Source organism: Pangasianodon hypophthalmus, chromosome 2 (assembly GCF_027358585.1).
Source record: "Pangasianodon hypophthalmus isolate fPanHyp1 chromosome 2, fPanHyp1.pri, whole genome shotgun sequence".
Taxonomy (NCBI): Eukaryota; Metazoa; Chordata; class Actinopteri; order Siluriformes; family Pangasiidae; genus Pangasianodon; species Pangasianodon hypophthalmus.
The window spans coordinates 32,148,612-32,168,319 of NC_069711.1; the positions used below are offsets into that span (position 1 = coordinate 32,148,612).

Sequence of the window (19,708 nt, forward strand, 5' to 3'; positions counted from 1 at the left end):
CAGTTTTACATACTTAGTTCTAGTTCACATTTATTGCTTTTATTAAATGTACGACTCTTTATTTCATTTGACATCTTAATGTTTTGCTTTTTTTATTTTCAGTGTGTTTGATTTTTGCGATTAAATTATTAATCACTTTTGAGCCACATTTTAAAAAGAAATGCTATGAAAAGTTATTATTTCTGGAAAAATAACATTTCAAACAAGCAGTTTAACCAAGCGTTTATTGAAAAAGCAAATTGAAAAAGAACAAACAAAAAGAATTTTCATAAACATGTTAGGTGAGAAAATAATCCACACTGCACAAAACGTTTTATTCATTCACCTAATAAAGTGATTTAAGCTACCATCCCCTCTGCTTACCTTGGAAATGTCTAAGGAAAGTTCTTGCAGTCTAACCAGTCTATCCTTGTGTATGATGATTCAAAGTCTCTGGTATTGCTCTGAAAATTTTTGTTATGTGACACATTGTACATGCAAAACAATATGAAATATAAAAATCATCACAAAATGTAGAAGGATGTCTGATGACAAAATCTGTCCCAACACACTTCACACTTCTTAGTGAAAATGAGGAAACAATGTGACTGTGGAAGTCCTAGTGGTCATAAAAAAAAGAAAAAAAAAGAAAAATCTGAGCCTCGCAAACTCATAGTCAAATGGAAAAATGAAAACACACTTTCAAGTCTGCATTAATGACATGACTCAAATAAAATCAGGTTGTCATGTGGAAAAAATGTAGTTAAAAAAACTTAATTAAAAGAAAATAGCAAGAATTTAAGAAATAATGCCCAATACACACACAGTGGAAAGTTTCATTCTGGAGTGTAACTATATAGGGTCCTGTGACCTTTGACCCCATTAATGATATGTCATTAAAAGGCAGGTTCACATTAAAATTTAAAATCTCCACTGTCCTGTTCAACTGGACCATGCTCTTACTAATGAATATGAAAAGTTAATAATACATTACAAATATCTACATGCAAACTGGCATTTCAAATCAGCACTGGTCAAAACATAATTAACAGGAAATGAACCACTGCTCGCTCTCTCACATTAACTGTAGTGCAAAGAGAAATACATTTTCCCTATCTGCCTTTTAAAATCCTAGTTTCATTTGTAGTTTTTGTTGCATTACAAAAATCTAAAAGTCAATTATTTTGTAAAAAAAAAAAAAAAAAGTTGATAAACCTGTATAGAGAAAGACACAATCTTTGAGCATCATCAGTGATTGTGCATCACCTATAAATATTCAAACCAGAACCAGAAATTTAAAAAAAAAATCTCAGCTGCAAGTTGTTCACACATTATATCAACACAAAGCACATGCGTGTGCTTCGTGTTAACTTCCCATGCCTTTATTTCTCAGCACAGACTGAACATTTCCGTGGTCATACCAATACCAAGAACTGCAGATAAATAAAACAGATACCAATAAACCATGAGAAAAGAAAGAAACTGTGGTGTTAAAGGAAAATTCCACCCTGAAACATGTTTATGTTGAAATATTTGTGACGTGTTTAGCAACTGGTGCTGTATTTTCATGATTTCTGTGAGAAGTTAGCGGTTGTGTACCGCGCTGACGTCACAGGGGGACGTTGCTAGCGCAGGTACAATGGAGTTTAATAGAAGACAAAATTTCAATGAACTCAATCAAGCAAGAGCTTCTTTTCTCACTCATCGTTTTCCAATGACGTTCAGCGTCGTATTATTGAGAAATCCAGCATAAAAGTAGTGGAGATTCTGGACTGTTCCTGCAGGCAATGCAGCTATACGGCTAGTTTATTATTTATGAGATGACGAGGACAATAAAGTTGATGGTGATATTAGCATAATAAGCAATAAAGCGCCGCTGCATCGCTGTAGGTAAAAATGAAGCGTGGGCTAGACCAACATGTCGATGAAAGAAGTTTAAACTAAAAAACTCAACTCTTCTCAAGATTGTCATTACAAACAAAATATTGGATGTCATTAAAGATCATGTCAGTTTATAAAGATTAAGATTCATGTTGTTCAGGGTGGATTTTTCCTTTAAATATGTGTTAGTTGAAGAAAATGATTATGACTCGGACAAGGTTATGTGTGTATCTGAGCTTTCAGCATTAACTCGGTGCGCCTTTAGCATCCAATCCGAGCAGATTTCGTTGCTAGCGCAGCCCAGCAGAAAGCTGTGTGATGGGGGCTGGTGCTAAACTCCAGCCCCTGGCTTCACTTCAGGCCTCCAGGCAATTTCCCGCTTAGAGCATGTTCAGCTCTATGAGGCGTCCGGCGAAGACTCCGATCGTGCCGATGATACACACGGTCATGAACACGCAGAGCAGAATGTGATCCAGCACCATGGCCACGAACTTCCATTCCTCAGCAGCCTGGGGGAGACGGAGAGAGAAAGAATGAATGAGAGGTCATCAAAAGAGGAAGAGCTAGAGAGGAGAGGAAGATTTTGACATCGTTCTGAACATGGGAAATTCCACCGAGGTCAAAATTCGGGCAAGTCTTAAATCGAATGATCTGGGAAAAAAACAAAAAAGGAGAAGAAGTAGAGGAAGAAACATGCAACATGCAATAAAATAATAGAGAGAGAATGAGGAACAGAAAGATAGCTCTTACGTTGTTGGACTCTTCGTCACCCCTCATGGTCTCAGCGATGTACTTGACGCCCTCAATGGCGCTCTGCACATCTGGGTTTTTGATGATGGGCGACTGGAAAGTGACGGAAGTGGGCACGGGTTTTCCAGAGATGTCTGAGATGTCAAAGTCGGGGGGAAAAGGGTGCCTGTCTTTCCGCTCCTGAGATGGCCGCTTCATGGAGGAGAAGAACATGAAGTTCGGAATGGTATCGATGAAGATCTGCGGCACAGAGAGGGAATGCTCAGATTCAAGTGCGACTAAAAAAATAATGCGGGAATACAGTGATTTCATCATCTGTACAGAAATAAATATCAGTTTGTACAGGAATACTGCTCAAAACAAAACAAAACAAAACAAACTATTACCGTAACCACAAAGAATACAGGAGCCTATTGAATATGCATGAATATGCAAATTAAACACGCCCCTTTCTCCTCTCCTGTGACCTACCATGGTTAGCCCATGCTTTTACCTTTCACATATCCAGATGTAACAAAAATTACTCTCGACGGTCATGTATTAAATATAAACTAGTGCTATAGCTGTTCCTTTTTACATCCAAAATGTTTATAAGGATGATTTACTTTAAAATCCCAGTAGACAATGACAGACCCTCTACATGACATGACATCTGTGTAGGGAAGCTAGCATTGGCCTAGCATTCACTTTAGCACAGAGAAGTTCACATCTCTGATAAAATGTATTAAATAAAATGTTTTTTTACTTTGAGAACACAGCATATTATCTTTATATTACATAGCAAAAAAACATAAAAAGTCATTTTATTTAACACAAAGTGCTTTTGGTTTGCTCTGTAAATTTTGAATAGCCCTGAACTAACTACTAACTAACTTCTCCTACACTACTAGCTAGCTAGCTAACACGTCATCATTCATTGATCTGTGAATTGATTCTATGTTTCGTGAGTTCATGTATAAATACACTATATAATATCTAAATTATTATTTTTTTACTGACGTAGTGAGAAAGTCTAAATTTTAGAAAGTGTAAAAAATGTGAGTTTAGAGTCTTGTTAACAAATCTGTCTCGAATATCTTTATCTATAACGTTGTGAACTATTTAAAAATCATGTTTTAGCACAGAAGGGGAGTTTTATAAATTTCAATATTATTTATTGAACATTATTTGCTGAAATAATATTATTGAATATTATTTATTATTATTTATTAACAGATATTTATTATCTGTTTTGCTCCCAGTCTGACTGGCCCGCTGCATACCTTGCGGACCCAGGGAGACATGGTATGCGTGCTGGGAGAGCGGTGGTGCGTATTGATGACGATGACGGTGATGATGATGGAGGCGATGACGAGGATCATGGTGAAGAGCATGTATTTGCCGATGAGCGGGACGGCACTGGAGGTGGACGGGATCAGCTCAACGATCACCAGGAGGAACACGGTGAGAGACAGCAGGACAGAGATACTGAGGGTCATCTTCTCACCTACACACACACGCACACACACAAGATAGATAATTGACTATTATACAGCAGAACTGAGATGTTGAAATTCATATACACACCAGCACACAGAGTTACCGGAGTCAGTGGGCAGGTAGAAGACAAGGCCCGTGAGGAAGGAGAAGAGCATGCAGGGGATGATGACGTTCACGATGAAGTACAGCGGCAGTCTCAGCATCAGGAAGTGATATGTGATGTCCAGATACGGTGTGTTTGGGCAACACGCATAATAAACCCAGTGTTTCCAGCTCCGGTAGTCCTTCATCACCCACTCGCCACTCTCCATGAAGTTACTGAGATCTGGACGGTCGCTGTCCTACACACAAATACACACAGATACACACCAGGTTTCTGCATATCCTTAGGACAAAATGGATATGGATGAAGAAATCAAGTAACAAAATAATCAAACTGTACATGTTAAGAGAGCATTTCTCAATTTCTTTTTAGTCCAAAGCCCCCTTACCTCCCTCAAGTGAGTGTGGGATTACTGTGACATTTATGTACATCTACTATTTTTTTAAACACATACCACTCTTTCACATTTGCCTGAAGCAGATTTAATAAATTGACAAAATGAAAAATGAAAAAAGTTGCGATACAGCTTCTGAGATTTTTCTGCAGCCTACGTGGCACATCTAGATTGAGAACCACTGTGTTAAGAAAGTAATAATTAAAAATCAAATTGATGTTTTAAATTTTAAGTTTTCATCCTGTCTGAATGTGACGTAAACATTCTGTAATATTATGTCTGTCCACACTGAGGCTTTATAACCGCCTCCAACCTCTTTCACATCCTCTGAACAGCTCCCTGTTTGAATCTCTCTGTAGAAATATTTTCCCTCTATTATTCTTGACATGACACTATATGGCGAAATGTATGTGGACATCTGACCATCACACTCATATGTGGTTCTTCCCCAAACTGTTGCCGCAAAGTACAAAGCACACAATCGTACACAATTGTGTCTTTGTATGCTGTAGCTTTACAATTTCCCTTCACTGGAACTAAGGGACCCCGAATCTGTTCCAGCATGACAATGCCCCTGTGCACAAAGCGAGCTCCATGAAGACTTGTTTAGCCAAGGTTGGAGTGGAAGAACTCGAGTGTCCTGCACAGAGCCCTGACCTCTTTTGTACTTGAGGTGTCTCTTTTAGTCGACTCTATGAGTTGGCTCTTTTAGTCAGTTCTTTTATTGGGTTCTTTGAGTCTGTACTTTGAGTCAGCTCTTTGAGTCGATACTTTGAGTCAGCACTTTGAGTCAGCTCTTTGAGTCAATACTTTGAGTCAGTTCTTTGAGTCAGCACTTTGAGTCGATACTTTGAGTCGGCTCTTTGAGTTTGTACTTTGAGTCAGCTCTTTGAGTCAGTACTTTGAGTCGGCTCTTTGAGTCAGCTCTTTGAATCAGCTCTGTTTTCAACATCTGAACTGTTTGTTTGTGTGAAAGGTGAGACATGTTTACATTCACCTGTGTGTGACTGTGTGTGTGTGTGTGACTGTGTGTGTGGCTGTGTGTGTGTGTGTGTGTGTACCTGGTTGATGACAACCAGGTTGCCATCGTAGGTCCATATGCCGAGCTTCATGCTGCAGTTCTGCAGGTCAAAAGGGAAATAAACTACAACGATCTCACAGTAGCTCTTAAAGATGGCCGGAGGATTCCACATGATCAACCCGGTGTGTTCCAGCAAGACCTTTGTCTCGTGCACAATAGCAAAGTCTCCATCAGCACTGCAACACACAATCACACCCAATCACTCCACATACATGCTCATTTACCTACACAGTCCATTTTTGCATGTAAGGGGAAGTATAACAGTAGCAATACATACCATATACCCTCATTATGAAAAAATAAGTATAGATCATTCTTTAGAAATAGAAGTAAGGCACATTTAGACATTTTCAGTGTGTCCTATTTGAGAGTGTACAGAAATCTAATATGAGCTTACTTGTTATAAAGCACTAAATCTGGTTTCCAGATGTCGGTGGAGGGAATTCGAATCTTCTTGATTCCTCCATAGTCGTCTGGATTCCACTTCAGATTCACATCCTTCCATTGCTGAATGAAAAAAAAAGAAAATTACAAAGGTTATGGACCTTATTTACCGCAAATGAATACATGTCTGCTTCGCTTATTGCTGCAAACTGGTGATGTGCTGCAAAATGATTCTTTTTATTGATTCATGTCAATTTGATTCAGATCTTTTATTCACTGATTCATTCATCTTTGGGAAGAGATTCAATTATTTCTACTGTTTCATTTAATTTCTTATAAAATACAACAGCCTGTGTGGTTACAATGGAAAAATGATAAAATAAAGGTTAATAGAAAGTTTGCTGATTAAATGTTGCCTGTTTGTAATTGCATGTAACTGAATAGTAACATGAATCTCCCAGACTATGTTACTTTACTGTTATTCTGAACACAATATCAGTTGTTTCTTTATTTGCCATATGAGTAGAAAAAGTTTATTCCTGCAAAAGGTTTCTAGCAGTACAGGAAGTAAGATGAAGAAGAGTTACTGTTACCTCCTGAAGTATATTTTACAATAACACCATGTCCTGAAGTGTGTTATTTCTCTTATACCACAGCATTTCACCAACAATTGCAATTTTCATTAATTAAAGAACAACATACCGCACTTTTTATGCATTTATAGTTGCATTTAATATTGCAGAATGTCTGTGAAACAACTTTGTTCTTGTCATCAGTTACATAGTAGCAGCTATAAACAGTAGTCCCTTAATCAGAGCCTCTTTTTTGTCTTTTTTTGAAGTTAATAAAACAAAAAAATGCAGCTTGCCATGTTACAGAGAAACAGCACAGTGTAAACTCCTCTGTCAAGAAGATTACAGCTTTAACTTTGACTGTTACAGAGCGCTGACACTGGAGACTCCTTCCACAAATGTTAAATAAACGTGTCTTTCATACAAGTCCCTGTGAATAAGATGTGACTATAGAAACAATAACCTACTAGAACAAGTGCATTAATATCAACCTGTGATTTGTCTTGCCTTTAATATTCCCATGCTTCTGAGAAGCAGACGGTTTAGTTGGTTAGTTATCTTTCGTCTGTTATCTGACGTGGCTTTTGACTTCGCTGATCATGATACTGCTCGAGGAAAAACATCTAACCTTTTCCATAACAGCCAAACTCGGTAAAAGTCACAAGCATGTGATAAGATTTCAGTTAGGACGTACAGGGACATGGAAAGAGACACAGACCTGCTTGACACGCACATTACTGGTGACGATCTGATTAACTTCATCCTGTGGGTGAAAGAAAGAGAGACAGAAAACGAATGTGTGTGTAAGATAAAAGAGACAGGAAGAGAGAGAGAGAAAGAGAGACAGATCAAAGTAAATCCTGATATGGTGCATGTAATTATATAAGAATGCATGATGTCCTTTTGGGAAATTAAAATCTTAGGAGGAACCGATAGAACTCTATGTTTAACTTAAGCTGACAGACAAATGGAGAGATAAATGGTATTTAAAAATGTATGGGTGTGAAATACCTGATCAGGTAGAAATATGAAACCACGACAGAGAATGAAACATAAAATACTTACAGTTAAATGCAAAAGTTTGCACACCCTTAAAACAAATAGTTTGGTTTCATAGATGTTTTTTTTTTTTCATTATCACATATAGGAACAATATGGGGCTAGTAAAGATATACAGTTCAAGATTTAAGAAACTCATTGAAGGATATCAGGTCAAAAGTTTGCCTCTTCCTTTCTGCATGTGATATAAATTGATCTTGTTTCAGGATACAGACATGTTGCATGTTTAATCACTTGGAATTCTTCTAAGTTGTATCTTAACTGTAAGATTAATCTACGTCTGTATATTATAGATCTGTATAATATACAATCTGTATATTGTTACTTTTTATATCCAGAGAATAATCAGGGACTCAAATGACCCAAATCTGATACTGCTTAAGTTCAGTTATGGTGCTGTACAATAAGAACAAATCAATTAATTAATAATAACAGTTACTATGACATGATACTGGCACAAGCACAAACTGTAGAGAGGAATTAAATAATTAAAAAAAAAAAGTGAGTGAATTTTAAAATATCAATGAAAATATGGAAATTAATGAAGTCTGAAAATTGATTTTAAATGTAAAAACACTAATGCATTTTAATTTAATAATGCTCTACCTAGACATAAACAAGAAATATACAGGATTATAAAAAAAATTGCAGCTGAGGAACGTAATATTGCAGAAGAGAAGCTTTTTAAAGTGTGTATCTTCTGTGAACTTCAAGCACCAAGAGAAAAAAAACACTCCACCAATACAGTGAATTGTGTTAGTGCTTTATGGATTTGTGTATAGTGATTGCTGAAATCTTCTGAATAAATAAAAAAAAGCAGTGAGAGGTGCAGAATTACCACACTGATGAGCTGGATGAGCTGCAGCCCGACAGTCACCACCACAGCGTCATTGAAATGGCTGACGGGTCGAACCACCTTGTTATAGCCTTTAAACAGATTCTTGACCAGTCTCGTCTCATCAGGAGAGCACTGACCTGGACCTGGACCTAGACCTACAACACACGCATACCCAAATAGTTTGAGATACTCTAAAGCATTCCTACTATTCAACAAAAGCAAACACTCAGACACAAACACACGCAGGGGGATTAGTCCTGACAGAGACAGGCAACTGCACATGACACATCTAAACACACGCCATCTGAGCTGCTGGAGGATATGTCACATGACACATCATGCACACACAATCTGCAGCAACTGGAATATGAGTACCTGTTCTGGCTCTTGGATCAGTTTACTGATTACATTACTGCTTCAGCTTCCTTCATCGAGAATTTGCTCCAATACGTATGCTTTAATTGGATTTCAGATGTGAGTAAACATTACCTGAGCATCTCATTTAGCAAATCTACAGAATGTCTGTCTCTTTCTTTGGTATAAACCTACGCATGTTCTCATAGCTCATGTCAGTGACCCAAGGATGATGGCTATTACATTAGATTAGAAGCTAATATCTAATATCTATCAATAAGTCAAAGCATTATATCACAAGGCCTCACTGATGATGTAATAAGAGAGATGTGGAACAAACTATTACACACACTTGAAGGGAGATAGACACTTCTAATATTATTATTATTACAGATCTGTAATGCTCTACTGGCATTCTAGTCTACTGGCAAACAAAAATGACTTTATACTTTGAATATCAGCCCATATATGGAGATGAAACCTAGGGGGCGTGTCACTCAGTGTAACTGCCTGACATGTCTGTCACTGATTGGCTGCATGAATCTACAGTCTGGGCTAGAAAGAAATCAGCCCCAGTCTCGCTCACTGTTTCTTCATATCGTTCTTCATATGTTTTTTTCTCAGAACCGTCATTGGTGGTGCTGTTGCACTAAGTTCCACAAAACTCCAAAATAAATCGCCTTGTTGCAATATTTGTTAACAACAAATAATATAATATGGATGGCAAAAAAGAAACCTTACAGTATGAATACATTTTACATATCGCATGCATGAACTTTTGCACACATGGTTGCTTCTCTGACTAATCCCCTCTTTACACACTTACTGTCTTTTTTTGGATGTCGTGCTTGTGCCACATTCTTTCTATTTATTAATAACAGTGCTTTGCATGATGTTCAAAGTTTGGGACACTTTTCCAGAACTTGGTCCTGGACTTGTTTTTGATAGCTCCTTGGTCTTCATGATGCTCTTTCTTTAGTTATGTTCTCTAACAAACTCTGGGTTCTGAGATCACATCACGCTTTAACTGCACACATGTCAGCTCCATTCAACTAATTATGACACTTCCGATGGCAACTAAACTTATTTAGGAGTTTCACAGCAATAATATTATTAGTATTACTTTTTATTGGATATGTAGGTGGATAATCTCCTGGCCAGTGGTTATGGTATGTAGGATAGCACTGGACGTTTAAGCTTTCTTTAATGGATGCCTTTAGGGTCATACAAAGGGGTGAATTGTTCTTTGTTTGCTCATGAAGTACATGTATCTGTTTCTTGGTTCATGATGTTTTTGTCCTTGATTATGTTTTTTAGCCTTGGGCATTATCTATATGGTCTAGAGTGTGTCCAACTTATGTTTAGACTATAGAACGCCCAGGTTGTCTTTGTGTGCGCAATAAACCATCTCTTTTATTATAACCTGGCTCTTGGTCTCCTGATTCTTCAGTCATCTTACTTCTGATGAAACTGCAGCATTTTGATGGTCATCCAGAAAGATTTACAACACTTATGCAATCACAACTTTTTCAGTATTCCACTTCCAAACCACTGTAATGGACTACATTCATCACATACAATTCTGATTAAATCCATTTCAGGTCCAGGTTGTAATGCAACAAATATGTGTGTGTGTGTGTGTGTGTGTGTGTGTTTGGCGGGGGGAGAGAGTAAGCTGTAGGGAGTAAGGTGCCATCTGGAAATCAGCCAGCACTGTTTCCGGAAGCGAGCTGACGTTTTAAATGGATTGGACTTTACAACTACACAACCTACTTACCAGCAGCATGAGGAATTTAGAAACTTATTCTACATTTAGAATAATTTACTCTTTTCTTTTATAATTCTTTTATATTCATTCATCTGCCGCATGAAGGGGTGAATTTGGAAATGTTTTTGAATTTCCAAATTCTCTAAGCCATTAATAAAACAAAATGCCTCAACACATAAGCTAGTCAACATGTCAACAGTTCATGAATGTAGCTACTCAACACCCTGAGGATTTCAGAAATGTATCATGCAAAGGTGGATTTTGTTTTATTAGTGGGAAAGAAGCTCATACAAGGTGGAAATTCAAAAAAGCTCATTCTATATATCCTCACAAGCATTTCCGGTGGTGTTTAGTTCAATTAAAGGAGGACTTGAAAACCTAAAAACCCTCAAATAATGAAGGAGTCAAAGTGTGCGTGTGCCAGTGACCAGAATTAGAAACATGAAGCATGTGGCACACATGCACCTGTCAATGAGACGCGCATACCGGCGCGTTCCTGTGATTCCTCAGCCATTCGGAGCAGTCTTTAAAAAATTAGCACAGCATTCAGTCATGTTTCAGTGTCTTATTTACTTTAATACTGCAATAATGTGATCCGAACAAATGAAGCTGGACTCATAACAGACTGTATCATGTGCATCAACTTGTCTCACAGATTATTAGATTATGTGCAATATTTTTTAAAATTGAACCTTTATTTAACCAGGATAGTCATATTAAGACAAAAAATCTCTTTTAGCCCTGGTCAAAAAGACAACACAACATTCAGACACAACCAATAACACTTATAAAAGCACTGCAAAACAATTAACAACAATCTCACTGAAACGATTCCCTTATAAATATCTTATATATCCCCATAAATATTATATATATAAAAAAAAATCTGAATTGCACACATTTCAGATGTTTCTAGAAGTTATTCCATGATGATGGAGAGCTATAACTATAATAGAGGATGAATATTGTGTTATCTTTTTGGGCCAGAGCTAGAGCTTATCTTTGATACTATACATTTACCTGCCTAGAAATAAAACCAAGTGATTCATTTCTACTCAGCAAGTCAAACCTCAAACAGGAACCACACAGAACTCACCTAATAGAAGAAGAAAAATCCCAGTAAGCAGAGAGACACCGGCGTGATTCATCTCCAGGCTGTGGTTAAACAGTTCAATGAAAAGCTGATCAGACTGACATTTAAGCAAAACACTTCAGTGTTCAGTGTGTGTGCGTGTGTGTGTGTGGACTATTGTTGAAAGCAAGAGAGGGGCAGCTGCTGGCTCTCAGAGCTGAAACACTAACCTCATGGTGACACAAATAAACAGCTGCAAGTTCCTGAAGATGAGCAACGAGACCAAAAGTCATCAAGCTACCAAAATCTCACTTATTTTTAGGTCTTGTTTCATTGCACAGGTAATTACGTGAGTAAAAGGAGTGTTAAAAACATGTCCATGTGCACTTCAACATGTTATGTTCTGAAACTGTGCAGATGGCATCATGTGAATATGTGAAAAAGAAATGGATCAGGTGTAAAAACGTGGAAATTAATGAATCATGTAAACAAATCACATGTGGGAAAATTTCCCATCATGTGAAAAATGTGTGAAAGCCAACTTGTGAAGTGTGTAAAAAAAAAAAAAACACCTCACATATATACATTTCTGAGGGTTTTGCCTCGTGTTCATCTCTTTTTTATTCATGTATGTGAATAGTTTTGCTTATTTATTGAAATTTTATAGAGAGATGCTTTCATTTTTACAAGTGCAAAATGTTTTCTTTCAGCCAAGACCATGGCTGTGTATATGTATATTTTATTATTAAAGAAGAATTTATTTCTTTTTAAAGCTATTTAAAGGATTTATTGTATAATGATGAAATGGGGAAAAACAAAGGTTTGGCCACCCAAATTGAGTCTTGTTGCCACCCATGAAATATTTGAGCTCAGCCATCTCCTAAACCCCCATAACAGATACAGAATTATTATTCTAATGTTCTTATATTATTACAAGTCTTGTCAATGTCAATTATAGGCCCAAATTTAGTACTACACATTTCTATTAAATGAAAATATGTAGGAAAGAAAATAAGATGCACGAAGACGATGTCGAAAGCAAACCCTGTACGCTACACAGTGAGAAACCTGAGAAAGCCTTAGCCTTTATCGCCTTCATCTTGTCCACTGATTAAAAAAAAAAAAAAAAACAAGAGTATGCTCTTTATCATCTGTAGGGAACAGAGTGAAGGATATATGTTGAATAATAAACAGCAAATAGTTAAAAACTCAGCGCCCTCTATCGTCTCAGGATGGATTAATAAAGAATAATAAATACACACATTTCCTCTTGGGTGCATTTTATACACACACACTTATATATATATATGTGTGTGTGTGTGTGTGTGTTAAAGTATTAGTATTAAGCAGTATTCAGGTAGCAGAAGTGAGTATTACTGTTAACAACTGTATAGTGATTTATGCATAAATTTGCATGAGACAATTACATTTCCATCCAGTACTTTAACTTATCCAATATAAATGTGTATGATTATTGCTTTCTCTTCCAGGTTAATTCTACTCTTTTTTAGTTTTATTCTACATAACCTACATCAACTGTCTTTCGCTGATGCAAACAAGTCAGTTGTTTCCCTTTTGTATCTGTAGGCACCAAGTTCTCAATCTGCCTTATTTATTCCAGGTTTGCTCTTACAATACAGTCACTCAAGAACCTTGATCAGTAGAGCCTCAAGAAGTGAGCAACATTTTGGATTCTTTTAGGACTAGAAAACCTTTAAACACACACACACCCCAAGACCCTTAAATAAACCTACAGATATGGATGTTAGTCTAAACTACATGTTTAACTTTCCTCTCACATTAAGTCCATCTGAGTGATTTAAACTTTTACCTTCCCAAGATTCATGGATTATAATTAATTTGCTCATTTGGCACAAATCACATCTCTGGCTTCCGAAGACAATGAACAGAAAGAGTAAATATCCAAAAGGGTATCTCTAGCACTGAGCTGCCAAAACATCCTAGTATTTTTTTATTTTTTTTGCACAACTCACATAAACACGCATAAAAAGCAATGCACAGGGGAAAAAAATCCTCACGCATCAGTTTTAAATAGTGAAACACATGTATTTTAATTCTGTAATTGAATACATTTTTACAATACATGTTCTTCTGTTTAGTCTGTCAGCCTTCCACAACAAAAACCTGGAAAATGTACAACTGTCATGACACCAACACACAACTCTCAGCAGCCAGTGTGAGACGCAGAGGGTCGTCACGGCCGGGGGGGGAGGAGGAGAGGAAAGACGGCGCAGGCTTTACATGGCGAACAGGATGAGGAAAGCAACCATCAAACAGAACAGACCCATGGCCTCGGACAGAGCGAATCCCAGGATAGCGTAGGAGAACAGCTGCTGCTTCAGAGACGGGTTCCTGAAAGGGGGACAAAGAGCATGAGAAGGCTGGAGAAATTCTCCACATGCTGGTCAGAACGAGGGCGTGTTGCTGGAAGAGGAGCGCTGATCACATCTTTCACACCTGTTCATTTATCAGCATTTATCTGAATGTACCAACAGATTATCTACAAAACACATGAACATGCTGCATCATTTTATCATTAGCAAAATCTTTTCCTAATTATATAAATATTCACCCCCCTGTTGAACTTTCCCATAATTTGTAGTGTCACAATCTGGACCTAATTGTCATGAACCTACACAAAATACCTCGATATTACATTGAGCCAAAAAAGTTGATAATTGTCATTTGGAAAGAGCCTCAACTTTTTTTTTTTTTTTTTTATTTAAGCTTGTTAATAAGGAATTATTTCAGTGAGTTTATTGCTCTATTTTGCCCCCTAGTGGACTAAACTTAACAGTTTTTTTTTATCCAGTTACAATCAAAAAGTCCATATTTAATTTAGAACACTGATTTTAAAATCTGGGTTGGATTAAAACTCACCGGGGTGTACGTCTGAAACCTACTCGCCACAGACTAACAGCCTTAATGTCACCGTCTGATGGCGTTTGATTCTTTTGAGAGCTCAGACCCAGCAGCTTGAACTCCCCTGAGAGATGCTGCTTTATACTATTTTTGGGGCAAATTTGCCAACAATTCACTCAATCTTTTCCCCATTTAACAGACAAAATAAAACGGATTCCATGTATTGTACACATGAGATCAGATTGCGACATTAAAGTTACGTCTAATATGCAAATGATTAGCTTTTGTGGAAAATGGCTAACTTGGTCTGTTAGTGATGAACTAAATCACAGTTGTGTTAGATTTCAGCAAAGACTTGGCTGCTGTGGAACGAATTACGAAGTATACAAACAACGCCGGTGATGAACGCAAGCTAGTTTACAGGCAGCTATCTAAACTAGAGAGACACTGATATTAAACTACAAGGGAATTTTCCAAATTGCATATTTATATACTAAAGAACAATATACTACGTTAGATAATTGTGGTTAAAAGTGATATGTACCGGGGCACTTTAAATGACGCTCATAAGCACTGGTTACAAGCGTTAAAAAAGGCCTTCTTTCCTTTGTATAGTGTTGAGAGACGTCCTGTTAATTTGGCTCCACGTTTTGTTCAACATTGTAGCTGTGCAGACTGCTCACAAGAGGATTACATGAACGACTTTTAAAGCCTAAGTACCCACAATGCACTGAGAGGAGAGCAGACAAAGCTCATCACTGGGTAAAGCAATTAATGACTGATCATATTTCTCCATATCCCTCCTCCCCACCCAGGATGGAAAACTGCTTCTGTTCAATGACTCAATATATAAACGTCAGCACTGCTCATAGCTACAGTCATTGAAGATGAAATTTCTGATAAGAGCTACTGGAACAAACATCTTAAAAAGCAGTTGCATGAAACAAAAACAAGCTTACGAACGCCTGACGTGGGTTCAGAGACGACCATCAGGCTTGTGCGATATAACAATATGATCGTTGTTACAGGCTCTTACACTGCCACAATGTTCAGTGATGTTTATTCCGCTGATATTACAAATTGTGCAAAGGTTCCCCATTTAGATTTTGAGATTTCATATTCAGTGTCTCTTTATCGTTAGTTTTACATTCATTATTAAATAGCATCTTTTTAAAAAGGGACCTCGTTATGAACCCATCGATTGCGTCTATAATTGCGGAAAGAAAACGGCGAAACTCATGCAGAAGATAAATTCTCACACTCCCATCTTTGAACTTAATGAAAAGATCGACCGCTTAATTCGAATGAAGTGATATGCAACACCTGTAACATGTGCTGACAAAAGATTTAAAGTAATTCAACGAATCTTTAGAATCACCTAAAAATAAATAAACTAGCTTCCGGGCTGGGTTTACGCTCCGTGACGGCTTGAGTCGCCCTGCAGTAACAGAGTTACACTGAAACCTAATGACACTCAGAGCTACTTCATGGTTTCAGGGTTTATTTATTTATTTATTTTAGTTTTTTGGTTCTGGATGATTAAATCACTAACTGAACAGGAAAAAATGTAGTCGTTTTCTTGATGAATTTTGGTTAAAGCTGTGTTTATTCGCTGTAAGACTCTGCCGTGTCGTACCTGGCGTATCCGATGATCAGGCTTCCGAACACTGTTCCGATTCCGGCTCCTGATCCGGCCACTCCGACGGTGGCGGCTCCGGCGCCGATGAACTTGGCGGCTGTGTCGATGTCGCGGCTCACTGCGCTGGTCTGGAAGCCCCTCAGTGCGACCTGGGATACGGCGCTCTGTGGCAGGAGGAGTGGGCTGGCCTAGTGCAAGGAACGGAGGAAAGCGATAATGAGGAACGTCCAAATAATAATGAGGATCACGCTGAACTTCACTGTTGGACATGAATAAATGAAACAGTCTTTGTGCTAAACACATTTGGTTCTCATGCCAATATTATACACAATTTTGGAGCTTCTGCACTTGGAGTGGATGGATTGCACTTCCCATGTGGCTGTGTATCTCACCTGCAGACTGTAAGAACTGCTGCTGTATGAAGAGATAAATGTGCTCATACTGAAGCTCACTCAGTGCAGTTTGTCTTTCCTCTTCTACACCTGGATACTGTAATGATTTATATTCCCACCATCACCCTTCTGAGTCTGCTTCCTCACCACTGTCACCTCTGACTTGTTCATTAAGGATCTGGCTCTACGATTCGCTGCTTTGCGTGAGCATCTAACATTAAAAGAGCTAGACAAATAAAACTGAACTGCAGACTTTGGAAGCGTGCACACACACATCCACTCACACCTATACTTCACAGTGCGATTCAAAAACCAACCCTCATTCACTCTGGTCACTTTGGAGAAACATTTATGATGTAAATCCATGACAAACAAGCTGAACTCTCACCTCTGCAGATTTGCCCTCTGGCCTGGAGAGCACGGAGGCAGAGAGGGGTCTGTAAAGTGCCCTGGAGCCAGAGCGGACCTGGAGAGACACAAAGACAAAATGATCACATGTCGATGGACGGACGGTTTATGAAATGATGGGATTAGTTTATCCGACATCCTGTATGCTGGAATCCATGCACTAATTTCAAGTCAATTTTCCCCAGAGATTCGATCTAAAGGCGGTCCAGTGCGTCCACTCGGAAAACCACGAACGCCAAAAGCAACGTCAGAGCTGTAGAGCACGTCTCTGAATTTGATAAACATATAAAGCTCTATGCGTGTGATTAGTGATATAAAGTATAAGATGGGCCAACTGTCTTACTCATCGTTGCATATAAAAACTGTCACAGTGATCCAATTGCGCTGAAATCAATCAAATTACGTCACAAATCTAAACGTACACAGTTGTTAAGCCACCTTTTTACCACGTAGTAACAGATACTGAGGGAAATGCGTTTACTCTAACTACATACCGCCTTGTTATCAAGGACAACGCCCGAGTTTCCGATTTGGAATTCCGAGCTGATGACTGTTTTAACGCACTTTTCCGTGTCGGAGTTCAGGTTTTTCTGAGCACAAAGAACTTCAGCAATAATTTGGCGAATTTGCAGAGGATAAACAATCTCTGTACACGTCACAGAGACGGGAGCGTGTTCTGAACTTTATTATAAGCTCGGTGTAGGGGGCGTGGCCATGCAGGTCACACGTGTCTGTACGATACAGCTGTGCTGGGGACGGGATAACTTACCCAAGAGTTACTTCTCTTCAGACACGACCTTTAAACATCGTCTGTATTTCAGAATTATGCGTTTTACACTCTGTTCGGTTGAAAACCAAAATGAAACCGAGTGCACAGACAATGTTTAAAGGTCGTGTCAGAGAAGAGAAGTGACTCTTGGGTAAGTTATCCGCTTGCAGGGCATTAGGGGGGTATTACGCGGGGTATAACGCAATCTTTACCAACACGTCAACTTGGACAAGAGCCTTGTTTGGTTTTTTAACTCTACTGTCCATTAAAAAAGGAAAACCAGAGAACCTTAAGAGAAACAGATGTAAATCACACCATTATTACACAAACTAATCCCATCCAAGTAGGGCTCCTACAAACTAATCCCGCCCGAGTAGGGCTCATGCAGGGCATTAGTGAAGTGAGCGATCCTAAACTCCTAACAGCTACAAATACTTCATTATTTTAACATCAGACTCTTATACTAAAGTCCCTGCTCTGTCTAATCAGGAAGCACTCAGTCCTCAGTGTCTTTAGCTAGCTAGCTAACTAGCCGAACTGTCATGAAGGACTTTAGCACCATTGTGGCATGAATTCAACAAACACAGCTTAGAGATGACTCTGGACAGGAAGACATCTTTAAACAGTTGTATTTTTAACTCAAACAGCGTCGCCATGACAACGCTGAAGGCGCCGGCTGCTGAAATGACCTTGAATTTAGGAATGGCACTTAGTGCACTAGCATTAGCATTAGCAATAGCATTAGCAATAGCAAAGCTAGCGGGACAGAAGTCGAGGAAACGCACATGTGCGATATTAACACCCTTACCAGTGCAGAGGAGGACACGAATTTAGCGCAGGCGTACATTTTGTCTCTGGTTGCTTCAATCAGCTTGAACCCGTATCTGTGCAAAGACACCGGTTAAGGTCAATCAGAGTTTACACTTCAAAAAACACGCAACTGCATCAGAATACGGATCACAAGAAATGCAAAAGTGTCATCAGAATACAATCACCATCAAACCAACACCAGTAGTTAGCTTAAAGTATGAAGATTGTAGCAGATCGTGAGATTTCCGCTCAGCTCTCCTTCACTTACCCGGCTGCAGAGGACGAACCGCTGAGGAACCACTGCGCATGTGCGGCACTCTATTTAACCAAAGACCCGGATGATGGGCGGTCCGACCAAGGCTACTGCATTCCGACAAGCCCCGCCTTCTACACCGCGATTGGTTAAGAAGTGAATATCTACCGCCTGTGTTTAATTCTTCAGCCAATCCCAGCGCAGGAGGCGGGACTTGTCGCGTGACGCTATTCGTCGCTGAAGGTCACTCCATTGAAACTTTATTAGAAGCCCTAGTTGGGACAAATGCAGCAAAGTGTTTTTTTATTTAAATATAAATATAAAAATGTGATTTGTGAGTTATTTTATAAATTCAACTATTCACATCAGACCTGATACAGAATGACAGACAAACTAATTAAACATTATACTATTAAAAAAAAAAAAAACAGTTGTATTGTGTGACCTTTTAACACTTTATGCAGCTTTTATATTTTTCCAGATGGTGTTTAATGACCATTACATATTTGAGTTCATCTCAAATAGCAAATAAACACACAAATACATTAAATGCAGTCTGTTAAAAGGTCAGTGTAATGTCAGAATCGAGGGCAGAGTCAGTGAAAGGCATCCAAAGCCAGTAAGTTTAGAAGGATGGAGTCAGAAATGAAGAATATCACAGTTTATTTTCCTCCCCAGCTGAATTGTAAGGTTCCTTTTCATCTCATACTTGTGTTTTCTTTCTTTAATAGTCAACTACAGTGTGTCTTTGGTCCATATGTACAAAACTCCTGAGGGTAACACTGATCAAGATCACCTCCTCCATCAATAACATCTTATATCAGCACTGTTACTTTAAAA

The 19,708-nt window shown here is 38.4% G+C and overlaps 2 protein-coding genes across 3 annotated transcripts; both read right to left on the reverse strand.

Annotated features, from left to right (window-relative positions):
* Nucleotides 1-205: 205 nt before the first annotated feature.
* Nucleotides 206-12,178, reverse strand: chrna1 (cholinergic receptor, nicotinic, alpha 1 (muscle)). Its single transcript, XM_026933137.3, has 9 exons — nt 11,739-12,178; nt 8,521-8,675; nt 7,342-7,386; nt 6,065-6,174; nt 5,648-5,843; nt 4,193-4,430; nt 3,873-4,096; nt 2,611-2,850; nt 206-2,369 (listed from the first exon to the last, which is right to left on the reverse strand). Exons 1-9 carry the CDS (start codon nt 11,788-11,790, stop codon nt 2,241-2,243), a joined length of 1,389 nt encoding a protein of 462 aa, XP_026788938.1. The 5' UTR covers nt 11,791-12,178; the 3' UTR covers nt 206-2,240.
* Nucleotides 12,179-13,760: 1,582 nt separating this feature from the next.
* atp5mc3b (ATP synthase membrane subunit c locus 3b) lies at nt 13,761-18,953 on the reverse strand. 2 transcript variants are annotated; one of them, XM_026933548.3, is made up of 5 exons: nt 18,884-18,953; nt 18,614-18,689; nt 17,017-17,094; nt 16,234-16,424; nt 13,761-14,087 (listed from the first exon to the last, which is right to left on the reverse strand). In XM_026933548.3, the coding sequence occupies exons 2-5, from the start codon at nt 18,650-18,652 to the stop codon at nt 13,973-13,975; spliced, it is 423 nt and encodes a 140-aa protein (XP_026789349.3). In that variant the 5' UTR covers nt 18,653-18,689; nt 18,884-18,953; the 3' UTR covers nt 13,761-13,972. The 2 variants fall into 2 exon arrangements, with proteins under 2 accessions (XP_026789349.3, XP_026789350.3); XM_026933549.3 differs by having other exon boundaries at nt 18,801-18,885.
* Between the last annotated feature and the right edge of the window lie 755 nt (nt 18,954-19,708).